We start from the raw sequence: 23,600 nt of genomic DNA, 5'->3' as shown, positions 1-23,600 counted from the left end.
ATGTTTCAAAGGATCTACATGCCAATAACGTTGCATGTCGGATGCATAACAAGCTAACAACACAGAGACGCACGCAAATAACATATACAACTTCAAAATGAACGAGCCTGATTCAGAAGTACTGATTGACTCAAAATATTAATGTCACGTTATTGCTGCTGTGACATATACCATGGTGTTGTAACATATAAAAAGCCATGTCATTTTAGTATGCAGTCAGTGTGTAATTACTTCGTGATACCCAGTTAGATTGAGTCACTTTTTCATCACTATCACTAACAGGAAGTAATACCACGCTTACATATTTGCTAATAATTTACATATGGTATCTCATTTTAAAGTCTATTTTCTTGGTATTACAATTAAGATTATTTTTTTATGATCATGGCGTCAATATAGTTTCAGTGACACAACCTACTTTAGATATGTACAATCGTAATGTAATATTATTATTTGAAGGCCATACAGGAAACATATGATACATTTCACAAATAATAAAACGAAGGTACGCGGGTTTATTTCATTGGTCGTATTTTCTTGACAACCTATGAATTTATGTTGGCTTCAATCCACTGCTTGCCTGCTGATGCACTAGCATAGACTCCAGGTGAGTTGGGTTCCCCACAACCAATTCCCCAGCTCACAATGCCTGCAAACATTAGAGTAAAGTGCTCTTGAAAATGATTTCTTCAACACAAAGTCTGACATGGTTCAATGTGACATTGGGTATTCAGTATGAAAGTTGAATATAAAGACAAAACACTTAAGTACAAAACGTACGCTTCAACAATCTGGTAAGGGTAAAACTGCGACTGAAACAAAACACGACCATCATAGACACAAGGTATTTATGTCTATTTAGGAAAGAGGTGTCAAAATAAAGTTCTCCACTCTAGCTAAAACTTATTGATAATACCTCAAATGAGAAGATCATTTATTTTGTGTTAGACGTATCATCAGGATTGACATTATCATCAAGGTAAAACCCTTGGGGGTGGGGAGGCATCGTAAACAGAGCTGACATGACTGGAATGCTATGATGTTTCAAATATATTGGATGTAATGGACATCAACGCATGATCAGAAACTCCTGCAGATCGTTACACGAGAGTCGAGACTGACTTCAACAACTGAAAGCAGTAGGCCTGTCCATGATCTGTCCGAAGGCTGGCTGTGATCATCACGAGCAATTTGCATGTATCAGTTCCGAGAAAGACATGTGAATATGGCCTCTTACCAATGATCTCCATGCGATTGTTTCGGTAGCACATCAAAGGTCCTCCACTGTCTCTCTGTAATAAATGTTTTCTTTCGATCATGTCAGTTACGTTACATATTTAACAAATAGTCTCAGATTTGTGACAATGGGAAAGTCACAAATACCGGCGCTTATTGTACTACTGGCTCCCAAAGGTGATCGTAAATAAATGTGTCTTATTAACCGCGTAAGTACAAAATACAAGTCCTCTGTAAAATGTTAACACATAATGTGTATCTTAATATTGACAGTTTCTCATGACATTGCTGTTCATTCCGTTCATTAACGAGAACACATTTACTGTCCATCTCAAACTATATTAAAGATGCCTTAATTTTGCGCAATTCACATGTTTGACAGCAACTCATAAACGTGTTTCACATGTTAACATTGTACGTGGACGAAGGCCTTTCTACCAAATCAAGATTGAAGATTTCGTTCATTCGACAGAAAACTTTGCATTCTGTTGATTCTATGTATCTTTTCACCCAGTAGTGATTTGCACAACCCTTCACAAGCAGTTAGATTCTCCTTTGAGAGGAGAGCGTGCATTAGACTACACACACTCCCATTGACTGGGTATGCTTCCGTTACTTACTAGACAAGCATGGGAAAAATGTTTCATTGGAATCTTTAATTCCTACCTCGGGTACCGTGGGTACAGGAATTGAAGGGCAGAGGCTGTTTGACTTTGATTTAACGATCAATAAGAACTGTACTTACGGTGCAGGAATCTTTTCCTCCTTCTATGAAACCTGCACATATCATTGAATCTTCGTGGAAGGTATTCGAGCCAAATATGTCCCTACATTGGGTTTGTGACAGGACTGGCTTTTCAATTAGTTGGAGCACATCTGATATATCGCCTTCTGTAAGTACAGTTTGTCACCAGGACGTCAGTCGCTTGTTATTATTTAGTATAGTCACACGTTACGCCTGTTAAGAAATGATAACTGATAATGTGTTTTGCAACGTTGAAACTGACTGGAAATTAACAGTTAATAACGGAAGGGAAAATGGCTCATTTGTTATACGAATATCAGTTTTGTCTAAGTATGTTTTTTCGATACAACGGTAATATTCATGCACCTTACTCAGAGTTGGCAATGTTAAAAGGACAACGTCAAATAGCGTGAATTGGACATTGCGTGAACACGAGTCTAATTAAGAAAGGTCTTCTGTCATGTGACACAATAACGACAAACAAGTGAGTTAAAATAGACTACCAGTAAGAATAATAGTATCTGAACGAAACTGAAACAGCCTGGTGCTACCGCCCTTTTCCCCTAATTATGTGTCGGGGTGGTTGCCCTCAGAAATCATTCCACTCATTAGAAAGTTCGTCGCCAGGTTCAAGTAGAGTGGCTGTGAATTTCCTGAAAATGGCAATCTGCAGCTGGTTCAACATACGTTCAATAGCCCTAGTGCTTTGTTACCTAGCTTGCCACTCCATATCGACAATAGTTTCCTACTCAAAGTAGGCATGAACAATCCCAGCACGACAAAGTCGTCACAATTACCTCTATGGTCAGCGTGAGGTTTCACGAACAAACCATATTTTTATCTCTGTAACGCACGCCTGTTCGAGATAGGTGCTTCCAACTGATCCCATCTAAAGCATGATTGAATCCTTTTCACAGCGGTCATGTTAGGTGGTGTGTAGTCATGTACATAGAGCTCAGGTCACAAATCAGTTGAAGTTAAGCATCGATAGGCGCGGAGAGTCCTTGGGTGGATGACCACACATGGCAGCTTGACTCCCGAGAGTTTGTATTACTTCAGTCCTGCCCCACAACGAAGGCAGTTGGGTTTGTTCATGCTTGCCTTTGTTCACCCCGCAGAAAATGGGTACCCACTGGGATAAGTCACGTGACTGCTTGGTCTTCACAGGCAGCTTGGGTTATCCGGGGTAATAATAATCATTGTGTGTTAGCGATTTGAGATGTGTACATGGAAAGGCGCATTATGAAATCACAACTATCATTATATAACATCAGAATACTGAACTCTTTCTCGTCAGGCACAATCCCTGGGACCTGGTCCGTCCATTGAGTGATCTTCAGCCTTACCACAAACGTACCTGCTCTTCCAAACACAAGTTTTCAAACATTTCGTGCATGCCTTGCTGATTATTGCATGTCTCCTTTCGGATCAGCAGGTCACAGTGTACCAGGACATATCAATCATAGGAAAATTCGACTGAACCTTAACAAATGTCCAGTATAATTAACTGACAAAACGGAATGTGGAAACAGCATGTTAATACAGGCACCAGGACGCTCCAGTTGCCAAAGATACTGAAAGAAAGAGCCATTTATTTTCTTGATAAACATTGAATTAACTGTATAAGCAAATAGATCGACGCATATATTGTATGAAAACGTTTAACTGAAAGCCATACCTGACGAGATGACTCCCCATCCGGCAACATAGCACACCTCTCCTGCTTTAGCGACATCTCCGGACACACACCCAATGTTGATTTCAGGCCTAGAGAGCTGTGGGGCGCTGCTCAACTCAATCAGTGCGATGTCATACGTCAATGTTTTTGTATCGTATTGAGGGTGGATTAATGCGGTCTTTACGTTAATTGACTCCGAGGAAGATTCGTTTTTGGAGATATCGTGAACTCCAAGGCGAACCTTCCAGTCTGACGCAGAAGTTCCACTGATAAACAGAAATAATGTTAATAAAACATTATTCTTTTCTCCTATGAATAGCTGGTGAACTGACACAGAAAACAGATCGTTTTATCGTACATGGTGTTTCAGATATTACATCGTCTAACAATCTGTTAATTTGGAACCAACGACTAGAGAATATTGACTTAGAATAATTAAATTTTGGAAATGCGTTATCTCTCATATCTCGGATAGTGGAACAGCATAAACGTGATACACATAAGCCAAAGTGATCGTTTCACATAAATGTAGGCACTAACTCCCCTACCTGAGGTACCACTAAATTTATCCTCCTGCCATATGAAACAGTCATCAATATGGCACGCCACAATATGACGGAAATACTGTCGACAGTAGTAATAACACAGACTGACGAGTCACTATATTACCTACGAAGGTATTTCGCATAGATGTGGACTTCTGTTGTTCCCTAGATATATATCATATTAGATTTACGTGTCATGAACTTACTGGAAACAGTGGGCAGCAGTTAGGACGAACCACCTGTCAGAACTGCCTTTCAAAAGTGACCCACCGCAGTGCAAAATACCACGGTTTTCAAGAGCAGCCTGGGGACATAGATGCAGGCAATGAATGAACGTCCGGCCACGTAATCATCCAAAATGATAAATGGCGTGGTACACCAAACGATGTTTCCGACCTATTACGATCGAGAAATGCCAAACATCAGAAATTTAAAGAAGCCATTTATCTTTGGTTCATCGATGTTTTAAGTCTAAATGTGTCGGTAAACGATCAAATACTGACAGAAGCAAAATAATAATTCTGTCCTTGTATTCTAGGTCTCATAGCATGTGTACTCTGTGTGGTTTGAAGGGCCCTGTACGCAATACACTTTATTTATTTCAGATTTACCATCAGTTCTGAACAAAGCGAAAATCTGCAACCAGTGTGATGGAATTTGATGAATTTGATGAATTTGATGATACATCCCTTAACTAGATGTGATGAATGTGATTGAAGGATTAGTAAGATCTTTGCACTGACAGATTTCGGCGAGGATTGTCATAGAATGGAGCTATTACAAGCCAGGTCACAATGCCAAATCTAACCTACTCAAATAAAGGGGCTCCCACAAAAATGGTAGTCCAAGTGTGTACCCCTTTGACAAGTGTAATTTGACAAAGGTGTGAATTTCGAATGCCACGTCGATAGTGTGCTGAGAGTGTGGGTTGGGACCCTCCATGGGCACTATGTACCTTAAAGCGAACATGACATATGTTGAATTTGATCAGTTTCTGACGAGCATTGTGTCTAGCAGAATTTAATGTTGGAAAAGATATGTCTTTATTTACCAGCCATGGAAATGAATGTGGAGTTGCAATTTCTCCACCAATGATGCGTTTCCTCGTTACTTTTGGGAGGGTGGTGTAGTCAAAACCGACATCATTGATCCCACATCCTGGAGGACTCAAATCACTCGAAACACCTGTCACAAAAGTTACCAACACAATGATACATTAGATATTTTGGCGGTGTATGTTTAAGTTTGGAAATCATTTACCAACAAACTGAAAACCTAAAGCACGTCTAAACAAAAAACAACCCGAATTAAGCACACAAAGTGGATCTGAACAGAAACATTTAGTTCCAAGGACATGATAGAACCTAGTTAATCTAATGGTGTGTATTACAAGAGACACAGTGTTTAGAGAGAAACGTTTCATAGGTGGTGCTATATGTTGGCTGCAGGTTCGACTCTTCACACCAAGAGGGTGCATGATGTATACTACAAACCAAAGACACTATGGGACGTCTGTTTGAACATGCATTGGGTTGTTGTCTTTGGAAAGTAGCATCGGTCGTGGTGCTGGTACGTTTCACCATACTTGTTTTTCGCTGTTTTGAAGGTCAACTCCCATTTGTAAGAGCTCCCAGTTGCGAGATTCCCACTTGTGAGACAATGGAGAAGGTAATTAATGGAGAAGCAAACACACCATACTTCCCTGTCTGTGCAATAAAAACTATGAACCCTAACACACACCATACCTCCTCTGGAAGTAACTTAATGGAAATTTAAAAGATAAATTAATTAACCTACTCATATAAATGTCTTTGAAAAATAAACAGTTTGCATATATAACTTCAGAATCAGTTGAAAGAGAAAATAATTTACATACTTAGATTTGTATGTTTGATAAAGTAACAATAACTGTAACTACAATTAACTGAAATGTATGTTTCAACTTTTGACTGCTCTTATCGATCACCATGGTATGGCAGACCTTAAGCATGCACCGATGTAAGCTGGGCTGCTCCATGTGTTTCATGAATACTGTAAAGCAGAGTCACTGTCCCAGATTGTGGCATTGTTCTGATAACAATGTCTGGACATACGGTGCAAGAATGCACCCGATAGTGTCACTGACGTATAGGTCACTTCATAGATTATTAATTAATTAACTGTTAAATAAATAATTAATAATAACTGTAACAACATTCACATCTAAGCTTCTACAAAATTATTTACAAGTATTATTTTTTATAGTCTACGTTTGAGGCAACTTGCTTATTTTTTTATCCTGTTTGTATCAACACTAATATTAAACTAAGATTTAAACAAAAGCATAATTTTCATTTAATCGTATTAATATCGTAACATTATCTTCCTTTTCATGTCATAAAGAAATAAAAATATATTTCGCGTTGCATTATGTATGTTTATCAGAAATAATTTCACAGCACAAAGAAGACAGATGTCGGTATAATTGTTTAAAGAAAGGAAGCTGTTACCACGATGAAAAATGTTAACAGTATAGTTTTATCTCACCTGATGCAAGATACAGCAAAACGGACCACAGAGGAGCTTTCATATTCTTTGTGTTGACACCAATTTCATGAAATATACTGTGCAACAAGATGTCTGGCTTCTTACAGATTAGATAAGCAGTGAGCGTAGGTGTTTCATAATAGTTTTGACGGTAAAAACACTGACATTCTGTAGTTAGATATATAGTTGAAACATACATGTGAAACATAGTTGTGAAACATACATTACACAAAGTCTGTTCCTCCTTCAGAAAACCCTGAACAAACCAAGAAAGTTTTGTGGAAGACATTCTAGCCATATAGCTTTCACAGTGAAATGTCATTGTTTTATCATCAAATTGTAAGATTTGTATACCTGTCCCTCGATTCATACATACCTTCTGATGCTGTACCCCATCCAGTAACAGCATGTTTTCACTGAAACCGTTACATTGCCAGTAACACAACCGAAACTGACCTGCTTATATTTGGTGCTCCCTGCAGCTCCATCAACCTGGTGTCATGCTCAAGCGTCAGAAGCTTGGACAAAGAATGGCTCGTCATAGCGTTGACGTCAATGAACTCATTGTATTTTTCATTTGCAGACAGATTCTGTGCACCAAGACGAATCCTTCAATCCGTGACAACCGTGTCACCATTAGGTGTAACAATTGTTTGAAGTTTCATAAAATGGTTACGCTGTTTTTACGAAGACATGTAAAATGACCCTGTGAGCTTTGTTTAGGTCACGATTGCATTCAGATAATAACGGAAATAACCGGTCATACGTACTCCATAAGATTCATCATTATGTTTTTCTAAGACACCAAACATGATAATATTATCCAATATTTATTCATATTCCAATACAGCAGGGTATTCGTTATCTACATGCAGAATAACTTACTGAAGACGTGTACAGCGGTGAGGAGGTACCATATGTTTGATATTTACACGGAACCACTGACATAGTGTATCTGCTTGCTGTGATGGAGACGTATTCTCCTGGTTATACATATTAGTGACGACAAGATATGAACTTTCACTGGCATTAACTCACCCAATATTTGCTGCATAGTTCATTCAACCTGTAAACGAGCTTTTTAAAAATTAAAATTCATGGCTAAACTTCAACATAATTTACAGATTTATACATCTTATAAGGAAAACTCAGTTACCGTAATTAAAGAATATTGTAGTAATACTGACCTTGTTTATCTCGACATTTTGTACAAAGTATATTAAATATCAAGTTACCCAGATTGATAATTCATTATTGAGTAAAAGAAAGTGTTATATAGTTAATTCAGTTATGGCTAGATATGTCTGAATTGCCAACGGCTGGAGGGATGATGTAAATCCAGCTGGGGACCATGCAGGAAGCGAATGTACTGTAAGTCCCCATGGTCCCTAGTATGGTGATCTACCTTCGGTTGTTGGCAATCTATAGCCCATTTTTATACTGTCTTGTCTGAATTGGCAATCCAATTTTAGAGATAGACGATAGTTTTACTTCTCAAATACTGTGATAGTCTAGCTGGATTTACTGTCCTTCGTCGAGAGGTTTTTATAATTTACGTGTATTTATGGTGAATTTACAATTTGCTTTATTCACGATATGGCTGAAATATTACCGATGTGAATATAAATTTTAACTCACTCACTATAGTTAATTCAATCCATTAAAGTCCTGTGTTACTTGCAGCAGTTGCTAATTTAAAATTATGGTTACACCTTTACATATATATACAATGATGTATTTAAAATTGCGCATGTAATTGCTATTATGATAACTGACTATGTAAAGCATTGTGTTTGGGAGTCTCTCTCTCTCTCTCTCTCTCTCTCTCTCTCTCTCTCTCTCTCTCTCTCTCTCTCTCTCTCTCTCTCTCTCTCTCTCTCTCTCTCTCTCTCTCTCTCTCTCTCTCTCTCTCTCTCTCTCTCTCTCTGTGAATTTGGCTGTATGTGTGCGTATGTGTATCTCTCCCCCGTCTGTTATGTACTGCATTATCATGCAACGAACTCATCCTGGTTTCTGAAGAGAGGTTAGATCTCGTTCAGCCAGATTTTCCAAAAGAACTCTTTCATTATTTACCATCTACGGAAATGAATGTGGGGTTACGATTTGTCCACCAACGGTGTGTTTCCTTGTTACTTTTTGGAGAGTCAAGCAGGTTTCGTTAATACTCTCTTACATAATGACATAACACTGGCCAAAAGTTTCTATGGGTCAGGGGCGATTAAGTCAATTATGGTACAATGGAAGAACAAGTCCTGCTTATTTATATAATTGTCAAATGTGAATGGTTTTACGGTTCTGTTATTCAATACCAAAACAACACCTAATTGTGGATTATGTACCTGGAGTAGTGAGTGAGTGAGTTAGTATTTAACGTCACATCGGCAGTATTGCAGCCATATCGTGACGAGAACGATTAATTATAAAAATACAAATGAATTACTAGCACGGACATTGTAAAACCCTGTCAACGAAGGACAGTAAAACTGACTAGAATATCGCAGAATAGAATATAAAACTAGTGAATAGACCTAAAACAATGTATCTATAGAGGACAGTACAATATAAAAATGAGCTATAGGTTGCCAACAACTGAAGGTAGATCACCATACTAAGGACCATGGGGACTTACAGTACATTTGCTTCCTGCATGGACCCTAGCTGGATTTACATCATCCTTTCAGCTGTTAGCAATTTAGACAAATCTAGCTATAAAGTAAAAACACACTTATTCTACGATTAAAAAGCTGGAAAACTGAAATTTACGTCAAATGTTTTTGGACTTACGTACCCTTTCAGGAGGACAATTATTTTTCGGTACTTCAACCCCCTTTGAGGGTACAGCCACTAACGTGTTTGTAACGATTTGAGTTACTAATTTAATCTTCCAATTTTAAAATATTTATCTATTTACAGTTCGGTTAACAAATTTAGTTTAAAAATGCAATAATTAAATGAGGACTAACACTGTTAAAAAGATCCTTCATAGTATGTGAATTAAAATACTGATCCCTTGTGATGGAATACTCAACACAGTCAAGCAAGATTTGCTTGACTGTGATTCTTTCATCACAAGGGATGTAGAACGGAGGATCCTCACCTTTCAAAAGGTATTCATGTGTATATCTGGTGTGGCCAATACGACATCGCCGCATGATGACCTCTTCAAATCTGGACTGACAACCCAAGTAGGTGTAACCAATATAGGGTTTTATTGCATGTAATTTATTTATGCCCACTTGGGTGTCCCACTTCTTCTCAATCAGATCACGGATGTAAGTTCTAATGCTGGTTTTATAATCAGAGTATGGAATAAGAAGTGGTGTCACAGATTTGTTGAGTGCTGCCTTGGCAGCAAGATCGGCCATTGCGTTACCGGAAATACCTACGTGGCTGGGTAACCAACAAAAGACGATGTTGGCCAGTTGCAAGATTATTATACAATTCAATAATTTGTATTAAAAGTGGATGTTTACAAGAGATGTTTTAATAGCCTGAAGGCAAGAAAGAGAGTCGGAATAGATTATATATTGTTTACGTTTAGGGTGTCTTTGAATATATTTGAGAGCTGTTAATATGGCGTTAGCTTCTGCTGTAAAAATAGAACTATTATCTGGTAATCGAGAAGATATTGTTCTGGATCCAATGACAGTGGCACAAGCAACTGCGCCACCGTCCTTGGACCCATCTGTAAATAAGGATTTATAATTGCTATATTTATGTTTCAGTTGATTATATACTTGTTTATACTATAATTCATTCGTTTCTGATTTTTTAAAAGTCGTTAATGTTAGGTCAACTTGTGGCCTAACCAACTGCCAAGGACGAGAAGAAAGAAGATGGGAAGGAGCTATGTTTTCCAGCTCAATGCTGGCAGCAGAAATAAGTGGTTTTATTCTTAAACCAAGAGGCGGAACAAGAGAAGATTTCTTTTTGTATAAATCGTCATACAGGGGATTGAAAACACAGTTATATGCAGGGTTGGACTCATTTGAATATAGTTTTGTTACATACTGTAAAGCTAATTTTATACGTCGCTGCTCAAGAGATGGTTCGTCAGCCTCGACATACAGGCTGTCAACAGGTGAAGTTCTAAAGGAGCCAAGACAAAGTCTTAGACCTTGATGGTGGACTGAATCTAATAGTTTTAAGTTGCTTTTGCAGGCTCCACCATAGACAATGGAGCCATAATCGAGTTTCGAACGCACGAGAGATCGATATAGATGGAGAAGGGTAGCTTGATCCCCTCCCCATTTTGAATTTGAAACCACTTTCAACAAGTCAAGTGCTTTCAGGCATTTAGTTTTAAGTGATTTAATATGTGGTAAAAACGTTAAGTGTGAGTCAAAAAATGAGACCCAAGAACTTAGCTTCCTGCACAACTTTAATTGGTGTGCCATCTAGAGATAGTTCAGGGTCTTTATGTGGTTTATATTTACGACAAAAATGTATACAGTTAGTTTTCGATTTAGAAAATTTAAAGCCGTTTTCAAGACACCATTTATTAATCTTGTTTAAACACAACTGTAGTTGTCGTTCAATGGTATTCATATTTTTACCACGACAAGAAATATTAAAATCATCCACAAATAACGATCCATCAATTGAATCGTTTAAAACTTTTGATAAACTGTTTATCTTTGTACTAAAAAGTGTGACTGACAAAATACTGCCTTGTGGAACACCCTGATCCTGATTGTAATGATCAGACAGGGTAGAGCCCACACGGACCTGGAATTGTCTGTTATTTAAAAACTTGGCAATAAATTCAGGCAAACGACCTCGCAACCCGAAGTCATGTAAATCTCGTAAAATGCCATATTTCCAAGTAGTGTCATATGCTTTTTCAAGATCAAAAAAGATAGACACAGTGTGTTGTTTGTTAATCAGTGCGTTTTTTACAAATGATTCTAAACGCACTAAGTGATCGACAGTACTTCTGTTTTTCCGGAAACCACATTGTATATTTGTGATAAGGTTATTAGTTTCCAAATACCAAACAAGTCGATTATTTTTATCATGCGTTCCATGGTCTTGCAAACACAGCTTGTTAATGAAATCGGACGATAATTGGACGGATCCGTATGATCACGTCCAGGTTTAGGTATTGGTACTACTATGGCGTCTCGCCATTAAGGAGGAAAGTTACCCGATGTTCAAATATCATCAAAAATATTTAGGAGAGTTTCTAGGCAGGATTCTGGTAAGTGCTTCAGGAGCTGATAATGAATGTTATCAGCTCCAGTAGCAGTGTCATGAGCCTGATCAAGAGCAGTATGGAGTTCATGAATAGAAAACGTTTCATTATAATCTTCCCCATTATCAGAATTGAAATTAATAGTTTTCTTTTCTTGTTGTTTTTGATATTGCTGAAATTTAGGTATATAATTAGAAGAGGAAGAATGTTTAGCGAGAGTTTCGCCCAGTTTATTTGCGATATCTTTTTTATCAGTAAGTAACTGATCTCCAAGATTAAGATGATGGACAGTAGATTTAGTACCTTTACCTTTAATTTTCTGGATCATGTTCCATACCTTGGACATGGGTGTCCGAGAATTTATTTTAGATACATAATTTTGCCAAGATTGGCGTTTGTTCTGTTTAAAAGTAAGCCGTGCTTTAGCATTTAAAATCTTAAATTTATTTAAATTATGCACCATAGGATGGCGACGGAAATAATGTTCTGCTTTTTTCCTTGTCTTCCTAGCTTGTTTGCATTCATCTCTGAACCATGGTTTTCGAATATGTGGAACTGCAGAGGACTTCGGTTTACATTCATCAGCTATAGATTTCAGTTCATCAGAAAAGCATTTGATAGCGTCAGGAACAGTAATAAAATATTCAGGTTGAAGCTTCGCAGCACACAGCGTTTCATATAAAGGCCAATCAGCCTTTTTAAAATTCCATCTTGTTGATGGGGGCACATCGGATGGTGTTGTAGATTTTAGTATAGTAGGAAAATGGTCACTTCCACACAGGTCATTGTGGACTGACCATTCAAATTCGTTTAATAAGTTGGAGTCAGTTAGTGACAAATCAAGAGCTGTATATGTTCCTGTGCCAGGATGTAAATATGTATTTGTACCATCATTGTATATACATAAATTATTATTCGAAATGAAATCTTCCAGAACCTGACCTTTTGTGTTTGTGGTCACACCACCCCAAAGAGGATTGTGCCCATTTAAATCACCCATGAGTATACATGGTTTGGGTAATTGATCATAGAGAGTTTGTAGATCAGCCTGGAGAAGAGTCGATGAAGGTGGAATGTACAATGAACACAAAGTAAGAGTAACGTGCAAAGTAATTCGCACTGCAACTGCTTGAAGATTAGTTTTGAGAGTCACAGGGCTATGGATAACATCATGCCTTACAAGGATTGACGATCCTCCTGTGGCTTTATCGCCTGGTGGAGAAAAAGAATGAGACGCATTATAGTGACGAAGATTAAAATTATCCATCTGTTTTAAATATGTTTCTTGCAAGCAGAATGCTGCAGGTTTAAAGTCTTGGACTAACAGGTGTAGTTCATTCAGATTTGTCTTCAGGCCTCTGCAGTTCCATTGAATAATATGTGAAGAAATTATTTCTTCGGAGGGTTTATTGGGGATCTGCCCCTTGTTTTCCTTGAGGGCGACAAGCTATGTGCCCTAATTTGGATGTTTCCAGACACATCCATGTCCTCTAAAGATCCGAACTTATTATAAAGTTGGACTTTGTCATTCGACTCTGCTACTTTGAGACTCTGCTACTTTGACATTTTTGTAAGTCATTTCTGGTTTTGATTTTAGTTTTAGTAAGATGTTTCCCACTATTTTGAGATTCATGTTTCGCTATGGATCGTGATGATGATGACGATGACGGTTCCTGAGATGACCGTGACTGAACTTGACCTAGTGTTTTTGGAAGGGATTCAGTAATGTGAAGGGACTCAGCAGTCTGAGTGGACGGATTTGGTGAGTATACTTCAGATTTTTCTGTATCCACCCATGTCAGATCAGTTTGACACAGTGTTGATGAAGTGGACACGGCTGTTTTGTGGCTGATAGTGGAGGGTGCTCTCGTAATTGAGGCATAAGATGCAACAGCGTCTGGTGTGGAAACAAGTTTCTTAGCTTCAGCAAAACTGATATTCTGTGTAAATTTAATTTTGTTCGTCTCCATTTGTTGCTTCCAGATCGGACATTGTTTAGAAAAAGCAGAATATGTCCCAGAGCAGTTGACTCATTTTTTAAGAGTGTTATTGCAGTCCTCAGTAACATGAGTTTTCTCACTACAATGAGCGCATGTTACTGAGTTAGTACAGTTAGTGACACCGTGCCCGTACCTTTGGCATTTGAAGCATCGCAGTTGATTGGGAATGTAAGTATCAACACTAATATTACAATATCCTGCTCTTACTGATTTTGGAATACTTGGAGAAGCGAAGTGGAAGAGATATGTGTTAGTTGGTTTTGTTTCTGAGTTTATCCGGGTTGTAAATCTTTTAACGAAAGTAACCCCTTGATCTTATATTTCTGATACGATATCAAATTCAGTCATATCAGCGAACAATTGATCTCGGTCTCTGACAATCCCTTTGCTCGTATTCAGAGTCCTGTGTGGAGTAACTGCGACCTGAACTCCAACAAACAGCTCAGTTGACAACAGGTTGGTTGATTGCTGTTTCCTGCTACATTCTACAAGTAGGGAACCTGAACGCAGTCGTCTGATATTTCGTACCTCGCCTGCGATACCATGTATACCTTTAGATACCGCAAACGGGTTTAATTTGATAGGTGACTTGTCAAGTGTCTCGATCACTAGGAATCGTGGCCAGTATTCCACGGTCGGATTGGACGGTCGTAGTTCATCATCATCATTGTCAAGTTGACGCTTGTTTCTTTTAATGGGGGTTGTGTAAGCCATAGTTAGTTTAATATGGTTCATCATCTGAGCTCCCCACCCACCACGGAGTATCACAAGGACAATGCTAAAAACAAGTGGGCCTCCGACTTGCAGCACCAAAGATGCTCAGATGATATACTCCAGCAGAAGAATTATAAATAATTGATCTACCAGATTGGCCCATGAGCCACCGCCTTCTGGGCATTAAGACTCTAGGCAAAATATGTATTTGTTAAAGCTTTAAATCAATAGAAATTTAGTGAAGTATTTGATCAATACCTTTATCAGGATCATTTATTTAAATCAAAAGTGTGCAATATCAAATACAATGCACATGGGCTTGGCATGACCAGCCGATTGGTTGAACTGGACCCATTCAACCACCCGTCTAGGCGAAGTCAGGGCCAAAGTGGTGTATTGAGCAACAGGAGCACGATTGCAGGCCCCTATTGCCCTCAACCACCAGGATCCCCTCCTCCGCCGACACAGGGCCGCAACCCACGGCAAACGGGTTGGTGGACCAAATATCCCCCCGGGTCCACAACGGGGGTGTTGGCGAGCTCTTGGCGTTACCCAGCACCCACCACGAGGAGGTGGCTCGCCACGGGTACCCCTGGAGTGGTGATCATTTGAACCTTACTAAATAAGGTTGGCGAAACGTATGTTGTTATGTAACGCCGTCTGTAAGTAACTGAGTCTGGACCAGACAATCCAGTGATTCCACGATGACATGTGCCACATGTGCGAGCATGACCATATGATCCTGTTACTCATCCTGGCTGGACAACTTCCACAAATCTTTCCATGCCATTAAAGAGAACGGCAGTATATATAGAATGCGTTGAATACGATTGTTGCTGGGCACGTAAAGAGAAAATGTAACTGGATGTGATAAATGAGCTTCTCTTTTCACAACTGTAAATGATATTTGTAACAGAATGACAAATAATAGAATGTATTCGGTACTCAACAAGAGAGTTTCTTGTTCCAACAAATTCACTTCGTCACCCTGATAATGTGGTGTGTGTGTGTGTGTGTGTGTGTGTGTGTGTGTGTGTGTGTGTGTGTGTGTGTGTGTGTGTGTGTGTGTGTGTGTGAGTGAGTGAGTGAGTGTGAAGAGCTAACGCTAACTGTTGGGTCAAGGTATGCTTACCCTCCACGTAGCACCTTTGTTCACTCACCTTCAGTAAAGCAGAAGGTATGATGTAAATAGCTGGGGCCCATGAACGAAGCAAATGTAGTTTAAGTCACCATGATCCCTAGTATGGCGATCTTCCTTCAGTTGTTGGAAATTTTTAGCCTGTTTATATATTGTATTTTTATTTATAGTTAAACATTTTAGATTTAATTACTAGTCTTAAATTTATTCCTGTGATAATCTAGTTGTTTCTCTGTCCTTCGTCCACAGGTGTTGTAGAATTAATTAATTAATTAATTAATAATTATAATTATTATCAATTTATAACTTTTAAAGTCACCACATGGCGGAAATATTGCCGATGTGGCTATAGTGTTTTTGACACTCACTACTTTCAGTGATCTATCTGAATATAATATTTCAAGCATGGTGTAATGTGTGACGACCACACAAGAAAAACTTGCTTAAGTTGATAAAACGAGGGTATGCAAGCGTATTTCATTGGTTTTATTTTGGATACCACCTATTCGTTTATGTAAGCTTCAATCCACTGCTTCCCTGCTGATGCACTAGCATAGACTCCAGGTGAGTTGGGTTCCCCGCATCCATTTCCCCAGCTCACAATGCCTGCAAACATGAAGATCAATGCCTTTAAGTTGTGTAAAATGAAGATCTCCTTTGTTGTTAAAACTGGAGTAACCAAGTTTTTCCACTTAATTTCAAGTTATTATGTGGGTCTTGCGGGGCTGCCTCGCGTCTCATGATAGACATGCTTCGATGTTGTAAACGTATTTTGAAAATAATAGACAGGAGATCAATAAATAATTAGAAACTACCTCAGATCTTTACTCGGACGGACTTCAAGAACTGGGTGCAGTGGTACGTTCGTTTACTGATGTGCCAGAAAGTGGGATCTTATTATCATTGGCATTTTATGTAACATTTCTGAGAAATGCTTGTCTTATAATAATGACACTTTACCAATTATCTCCATACGATTGTTTCGGTAGCACATCAAGGGCCCTCCGCTGTCTCTCTGCAATAAACGTTTTCTCCCTATTAGATCAAATACGTTAGCCCACACACACATTACACATTTACCGAATTGTCTCAGCTTTGTGACAATGAGAAAGTCAACTAATTTCATTACTAATGTCAGTTTGTAAGGAATACTAGTTGTGATTTTCATACTTACTGTGAATTGTGGGGTCGTTATTGAACAGATATATCTCTAGGTCATAAGTACCACCGGTTATTGAACAGATATATCTCTAGGTCATAAGTACCACCGGTTATTGAACAGATATATCTCTAGGTCATAAGTACCACCGGTTATTGAACAGATATATCTCTAGGTCATAAGTACCACCGGTTATTGAACAGATATATCTCTAGGTCATAAGTACCACCGGTTATTGAACAGATATATCTCTAGGTCATAAGTACCACCGGTTATTGAACAGGTATATCTCTAGGTCATAAGTACCACCGGTTATTGAACAGGTATATCTCTAGGTCATAAGTACCACCGGTTATTGAACAGATATATCTCTAGGTCATAAGTACCACCGGTTATTGAACAGGTATATCTCTAGGTCATAAGTACCACCGGTTATTGAACAGGTATATCTCTAGGTCATAAGTACCACCGGTTATTGAACAGATATATCTCTAGGTCATAAGTACCACCGGTTATTGAACAGATATATCTCTAGGTCATAAGTACCACCGGTTATTGAACAGATATATCTCTAGGTCATAAGTACCACCGGTTATTGAACAGATATATCTCTAGGTCATAAGTACCACCGGTTATTGTACTCCTGACCCCCAAAGGTAAATAATAATAAATGCTTTTCAACGATTGCGTAAATACACAAACAGAACGGCTATGGGAATTATAGACACCTAACGCGTATAATACAAATGACAGTTTCTCACGACATTTCTTTTCATTCCGTTCACTAACGAGAAAACGTTGATACTCTATTGATTCCATATATCTGTGCACACAGCACTGATTTTTTTTGCGCTCCGCGTGCAGTCTCCCCAGAGAGGTTAGCATACAATTACTCTACACACAGATCCATTGACACTAGAAATGAATTGGTGCACTGTAAAATATGTATCGTTATTTATTAGAAAAACATATGAAACATATGAATCGGTTTCAGTGATTGCTTCTATTTCTAGGTCAGGCATCGTGGGTCAATCGGTTGAGAGGAGGTGGTTATTGGACGATCATTAATCGATGGTACTTACGGTGCAGGAATCCTTTCCTCCTTCTAGGAAGCCTGCACAGATCATTGAAGATTCGTAGAAGGTATTCGAGCCAAATATGTCCCTACATTGGGCTTGTGACAGGACTGGCTTTTCAATAATTTGGAGAACATCTGATGTATCGCCTCCTATAAGTAAAGTTTTCATCGAAGAGTGTTCTATTGATAATTTGTACAGCCGCTCTCTATATAAGTAAACAAAAGCCCACTGTCAAATGACACAATAAACGACAAACAGCATATTGCTAATAATCCGCTAATAAATTGCTTGTCAAAATGAGAGTATCTGAACAAGACTGAAACAGAATGGAACTGACGTTCCATGCTCCTAATATTTGGGTGGATGGTTGCCCACAGAAGTTATAATACTCTTCAGTAAGGTCATTGCCGAGTTCCTTTAGGGTTGGTAAATGGCTCGAGCGTCTTGAAAGGAAATCTGTATGTTCTTCAACATGGGTTCAGTAGAAAAAACCCTGCTTTTTAGATTTATATCTACAATTTATGTAGCTGATATGTGAAAATGTGACAAATCTGTTATCTGGGTCTAGGTTGATAGGAAACGAAGAAAAATTAGAAGAATGAGGAGTGATTACTACTGGAACGAGCAATGCGGGTTTAATGAGCAAATTGTGTGTGATGATGCTGTATTACAAAAGGACACTATTCAATGATAATTTTGAAATTAGACTAAGCTTCATTATTAACGATAGCTGACGTAAAAATAATAACTTTAATACTGAAACTATCAAGGATTATCACTATTTTACTGAATGGAATGTAGAAATAGAATGAATTAAGATCTCGCGACTTCAAAGTGTTGCTCTGATTATACAAGTAGATCGACGCATATACTGTCAATCATATACATGTATGCGTTTAGCGCCATGAACTGAAAGACTTACCTGATGAGGTGAGTCCCCATCCGACAACATAGCACACTTCGCCTACTTTAGAGATATCCCCGGACACACATCCAATGTTGATTTCAGGCCTAGAGAGCTGTGGGGCGCTGCTCAACTCAATTAGTGCGATGTCATACTCGAATGTGCTGCTATCGTACTGAGGGTGGATCAACGCGGTCCTCACGTCAATTGACTCCGAGGAAGATTCGGTTTGGGAGATATCATGAACTCCAAGGCGAACCTTCCAGTCTGACGCAGACGTTCCACTGATAACACAGAAATAAAGTTAGTAACAAATTCTTTTGTATATAATTTGCTAGTGAACTGACACCGGAAACAGATCTTTCTATCGTACTTTGTATTTCAAATATTACATGATCTGGCAATGTTCTTGCGGACATGTTCATACCAACAACTCGCGATTGTTTCAGAATAACTACATTTTGGAAATGTGTTATCGCGCATTCTGATCTCGTCTCCGTGAAAAGGGGGCACACCTGATAAACACCACTCCCTACGTAAACCCTACCATTTCACGTTAATAAAGACACCAACTACTTTACCTTAGGCATCTAGAGTACTTATCCCTGCATCAAATGTAGGAGTCATATCGGTGTACACCAATAAGACAGTGATATAAATGGGACTAGCATGTTCACACGTAATTCATGACTATAACTTAGGACTAAATATGTTATTGACTGGTCACTCTTAGCAAGAACATATATTGGCTTGTCATGACTAATCTGATTCCTTTTGGTGAACAGAAAATGTGGATGTGAAATTCTTAAGAATAGATCATTGAAAATCGGCTATCTTTATGACATCCAGTCATAATATGACGGAAATACTGTTCAAAGTTGCAATAACACTGACTCACTCATCAGTTTTATACGCATATATATACATATATATTTATATATATAATTGTGTTTACGTGTGGTGAACTTACTGCACACAGTGGGCAGCAGTTAGGACGAACCACCTGTCAGAACTGCCTCTTAGAAGTGACCCGCCGCAGTGCAAAACACCACGGTTTTCAAGAGCGGCCTGGAGACATAGATACAGGTAATGAATGAACAGGACATTTAGTCGTATTGATCTCAAGCTAGGGTCCGTGGCATCAGATATAATATATGTATGTACAAGCTCATCACTTCAAGCACATTGTGATCGCCTTAATATCTATACCGTCATCGGGACCCTTGAAGGTTCCGGGCTTCAGCAACCTACGCTGGCCATAAAAGGCGACTCTGCTTGTCGTCAGAGGCGACTAACGGGATCGGGTGGTCAGACTCACTGACTTGTTTGACACATGTCATCGGTTCCCAATTGCGCGGATCGATGCTGATGTTGTTGGTCACGGGATTGTCTGTTCCAGACTTGATTATTTACAGACCGCCGATATAGCTGGAATATTGCTGAGTGCGGCGTAAAACTAAACTCACTCACTCACATCATCGGTTGTCATGATAGGTACTTAAAGTTTGGAACATCTCCTTCACCTAGTTGCGTTTTGATCAAACACCACTGTTAAAAATATTCAAAACAAAACTCAACAGTGTTCATTGGTTCTCGTCTGTTTGTGTGGCACGGTTTCAGTGCACACACATGTACAATTTAGAATTAGATATGCTCCATTTCACTGGAGATTTTTAGAAAGATTTGGTCATTTTATAGTGCCTGCACATGCAACTTAAGGTTTTCGTAAATGACCAGTGAGGATCGGGTGATTAGACCCTGTAACTTGGTGAAAACTGGGGTGTCATCGTAATCGGCTTTCAGCCACTGGTTTGCCTGGACCACACTGCTCTTGACCGTATTACAAGGTGTGTAACGAATGTGAAGGATACATTCACACCTCAAGCGTGACGTGGAGCCGAATAACTAAATCATATTTATCAAGACATGTTTTATGGAGTTTTCCTTATCATTATTTGCCTCATCGATGAAGTTTCAGAGAGCTTAAATCATAGAAATGTGTCAGCACACATATGTATAATGCTACATATGATCACACAATGACTGTTTAAAGACTTAGCCCCACAATGGAACTGTCAGCAACTTACATATGATTAATGTACATATTCATTAAATACATCATACATACACACACTCTCTCTCTGTCTCTCTATCACACACACACGCACACACGCTATGTTTGCTTTAAGAGATCGCGGTACGCTATATTTACCACCCACTATAAACATAAAGAGAAGAAAAAGTGTGATGAAACCAAATGTGAGTGAAAGTTTAGTTTTCACTAACGTATAATGGGTAGAACTTGCTCATAGTAAGACAAATACAAGCCAGCAGACAAAAACAACTCTAACTCACTCAGCCACCCCACAAAACTAGCAACTGGTAGTGAAGATCACGTACATTGTGAACCTCTCTGACGTGTAAAAGCCATGTCAAAAGTGTGTACTAAGAGTGTGAGTGTATCTTAGAAGTTAAAGTTGGAAAGAGATATGACATTGACATTGACATTGACATTGACAATAGAGTCTGTACCGCACTGAGAATGTGTGTAATCCCAGATATAAGATATGTTGCATTTGGCCACTTTCTAAATGTCATTGTGTATCTTATAACTTAAGGTTGGAAAGAGATATGACTCTGACATTGACATTGACAATAGAGTCTGTACCGCACTGAGAATGTGTGTAATCCCAGATATAAGATATGTTGCATTTGGCCACTTTCTAAATGTCATTGTGTATCTTATAACTTAAGGTTGGAAAGAGATATGACTCTGACATTGACATTGACAATAGAGTCTGTACCGCACTGAGAATGTGTGTAATCCCAGATATAAGATATGTTGCATTTGGCCACTTTCTAAATGTCATTGTGTATCTTATAACTTAAGGTTGGAAAGAGATATGACATTGACATTGACATTGACATTGACTTTGAGATATTGACAAAGTTCCCAATACCATTTCGAAAGTGTGTGCTCATAGTGCGGGTTCGAATCCCAGACTGAACCAGAATCTGTACCTAACTGAGAAATCCCTGTTATTACTGAATTATCTCTGTAATCGCCTTCATCACATGTTACATGGCATTGCGTATAGTGAAATTTAAAGGTGGAAAAGATACGTCTTTATTACCATCCATGGGAATGAATGTGGAGTTGCAATTTCTCCACCAACGATCCGTCTCTTGTTTACTTTTGGGAGGGTGGTGTAGTCAAAACCAACATCATTGATCCCACATCCTGGAGGACTCAAATCGCTTGAAACACCTGCCGAAATGGTCACGAAAAGATTGACATGTTAGGTATTTTGTGAAGCTGCTCACAGCTGGTTAGTGGTTAGCATATGGTTAGCATGCTGGCCTCTCACGCCAAAGGCTATCGTTCGAATCCCGGTGGAGACACCAGAATTTTTTACTTGCGTCTCATGTTGTGTCCTTGGGCAAGGCACTCAGTCCACCTACCCACCAGTGGATAGCTGAAAAGCGGATGTACAGACCTATACAGTCGCACTTGGCGCTTAGTAGCAGCTTTGAAAGTAGTTCCGTCAGGGTAATGATGTAACGCTAGAGAGCAACATCGCGTTGGATTTAGATCCAGTGACATAATATGAACCATTTCCTTCAGTGGTGTCTTATACAAAGGTACTATGTAGCGTTTCTAAGAATTGTATCAAACGATACACCAAAATTAAGGTTACTGACACAACGATATGATAGAACCCAGATACTCCAATAATGTCTTATATATGTTGCCTTTAGAAAGCAACGTTCCTTTACTGTTGCTGACTGTAGGTTCGACTCTTCACACCAATAAGATGCATGGCATATCTGTAGAGTGTATTGAATGAGGCCTGTGACGGTGTGAGATGCGTGAAGCTATAACATTGAAGGTGTAGATAATGTATTAGTATCGTGTAATATAAATTTCACATGTACGATGATGTGTACCGGTCCTACTGCAAATGATTACAGTGTAGCAGAGTCACTGTCCCAGTTTATGACATGGTGGTGATAATAATGACAGGATCTAGAATGCTCCCGATAGTATCGCTTTGGCATACAGGTCATTTCTTAGCTCACTGATTGCTCAAATTACAATAATACCATCCACACCTAAAGTTATGTCAGAATTTGGTACAAGTGAAAAAAATATTTTCTTCGTTTGAGGCAACATGCTGTCTAATTATGTATGTCTCGGCACTAATATTTATATTAAGATACGAAAACAAAACCGTAATTTCCATTCAGTCGTATTGACATTGTAATGCTGCCTTCCTGTTCATTTAATCAACACAAAGATACGTTATGTACGTTTATCAGACATAGTTTCAGACTACAAAGAAGACAGATGTCAGTATAACTGGTTACAGAAAGGAAGCTACTACCAAAATTCAAAGCATAATTACTAAAATTATTAATATTAGTTAAATCTTACCTGATGCAAGATACAAAAACACGACACACAGATGAGCTAGCATATTCCTCGTCTTGACATCCAAAACCGTTCAACAAAACGTCAGTCTGCTTTTCCAGATTAGATAAGCAGTGAGCGTCGGTTTTTGACGGTAACAACTCAGACACACTGTACTTAGATATAACAGAACATGAAATCGAGAACAGGTTATATTTATGAAATACGTCGACGTCGATGTTCTGGCGCCTGAAATGCCCATCCGGTTTGG

At 38.8% G+C, this 23,600-nt stretch overlaps 2 protein-coding genes across 2 annotated transcripts; both read right to left on the bottom strand.

The window, feature by feature from the left end:
• Positions 1 to 495: 495 nt before the first annotated feature.
• Positions 496 to 6,829, bottom strand: LOC137284438 (trypsin-like). Its single transcript, XM_067816236.1, has 7 exons — positions 6,731 to 6,829; positions 5,256 to 5,389; positions 4,411 to 4,508; positions 3,660 to 3,925; positions 1,982 to 2,127; positions 1,238 to 1,292; positions 496 to 649 (listed from the first exon to the last, which is right to left on the bottom strand). The coding sequence occupies exons 1-7, from the start codon at positions 6,771 to 6,773 to the stop codon at positions 546 to 548; spliced, it is 846 nt and encodes a 281-aa protein (XP_067672337.1). The 5' UTR covers positions 6,774 to 6,829; the 3' UTR covers positions 496 to 545.
• A 9,418-nt stretch (positions 6,830 to 16,247) lies between these two features.
• LOC137284384 (trypsin-like) lies at positions 16,248 to 23,462 on the bottom strand. The gene is made up of 7 exons (XM_067816168.1): positions 23,354 to 23,462; positions 22,053 to 22,186; positions 19,889 to 19,986; positions 18,937 to 19,202; positions 18,018 to 18,163; positions 16,737 to 16,791; positions 16,248 to 16,382 (listed from the first exon to the last, which is right to left on the bottom strand). The coding sequence occupies exons 1-7, from the start codon at positions 23,394 to 23,396 to the stop codon at positions 16,279 to 16,281; spliced, it is 846 nt and encodes a 281-aa protein (XP_067672269.1). The 5' UTR covers positions 23,397 to 23,462; the 3' UTR covers positions 16,248 to 16,278.
• Between the last annotated feature and the right edge of the window lie 138 nt (positions 23,463 to 23,600).

Source organism: Haliotis asinina, chromosome 5 (assembly GCF_037392515.1).
Source record: "Haliotis asinina isolate JCU_RB_2024 chromosome 5, JCU_Hal_asi_v2, whole genome shotgun sequence".
Taxonomy (NCBI): Eukaryota; Metazoa; Mollusca; class Gastropoda; order Lepetellida; family Haliotidae; genus Haliotis; species Haliotis asinina.
The sequence above is the reverse complement of the archived record's forward strand: the minus strand, read 5'-3'. Positions and strand labels throughout refer to the sequence as shown.

Bases quoted from the DNA above. Each gene is read 5' to 3' on its own strand.
- LOC137284438 (XM_067816236.1), bottom strand. From the start codon at position 6,773: ATGAAAGCTCCTCTGTGGTCCGTTTTGCTGTATCTTGCATCAG. The intron at 4,509-5,255 runs GTAAATAAAGAC...CTATGTCCCCAG, and splicing joins CACATTCATTTCCATGGCTG to GCTGCTCTTGAAAACCGTGG. The intron at 3,926-4,410 runs GTAAGTTCATGA...TCTGTTTATCAG, and splicing joins ACTGCTGCCCACTGTTTCCA to TGGAACTTCTGCGTCAGACT.
- LOC137284384 (XM_067816168.1), bottom strand. From the start codon at position 23,396: ATGCTAGCTCATCTGTGTGTCGTGTTTTTGTATCTTGCATCAG. The intron at 18,164-18,936 runs GTAAGTCTTTCA...CTTTACTTATAG, and splicing joins ATGGGGACTCACCTCATCAG to GAGGCGATACATCAGATGTT. The intron at 16,792-18,017 runs GTAAGTACCATC...CGTTTATTGCAG, and splicing joins GAGGAAAGGATTCCTGCACC to AGAGACAGCGGAGGGCCCTT.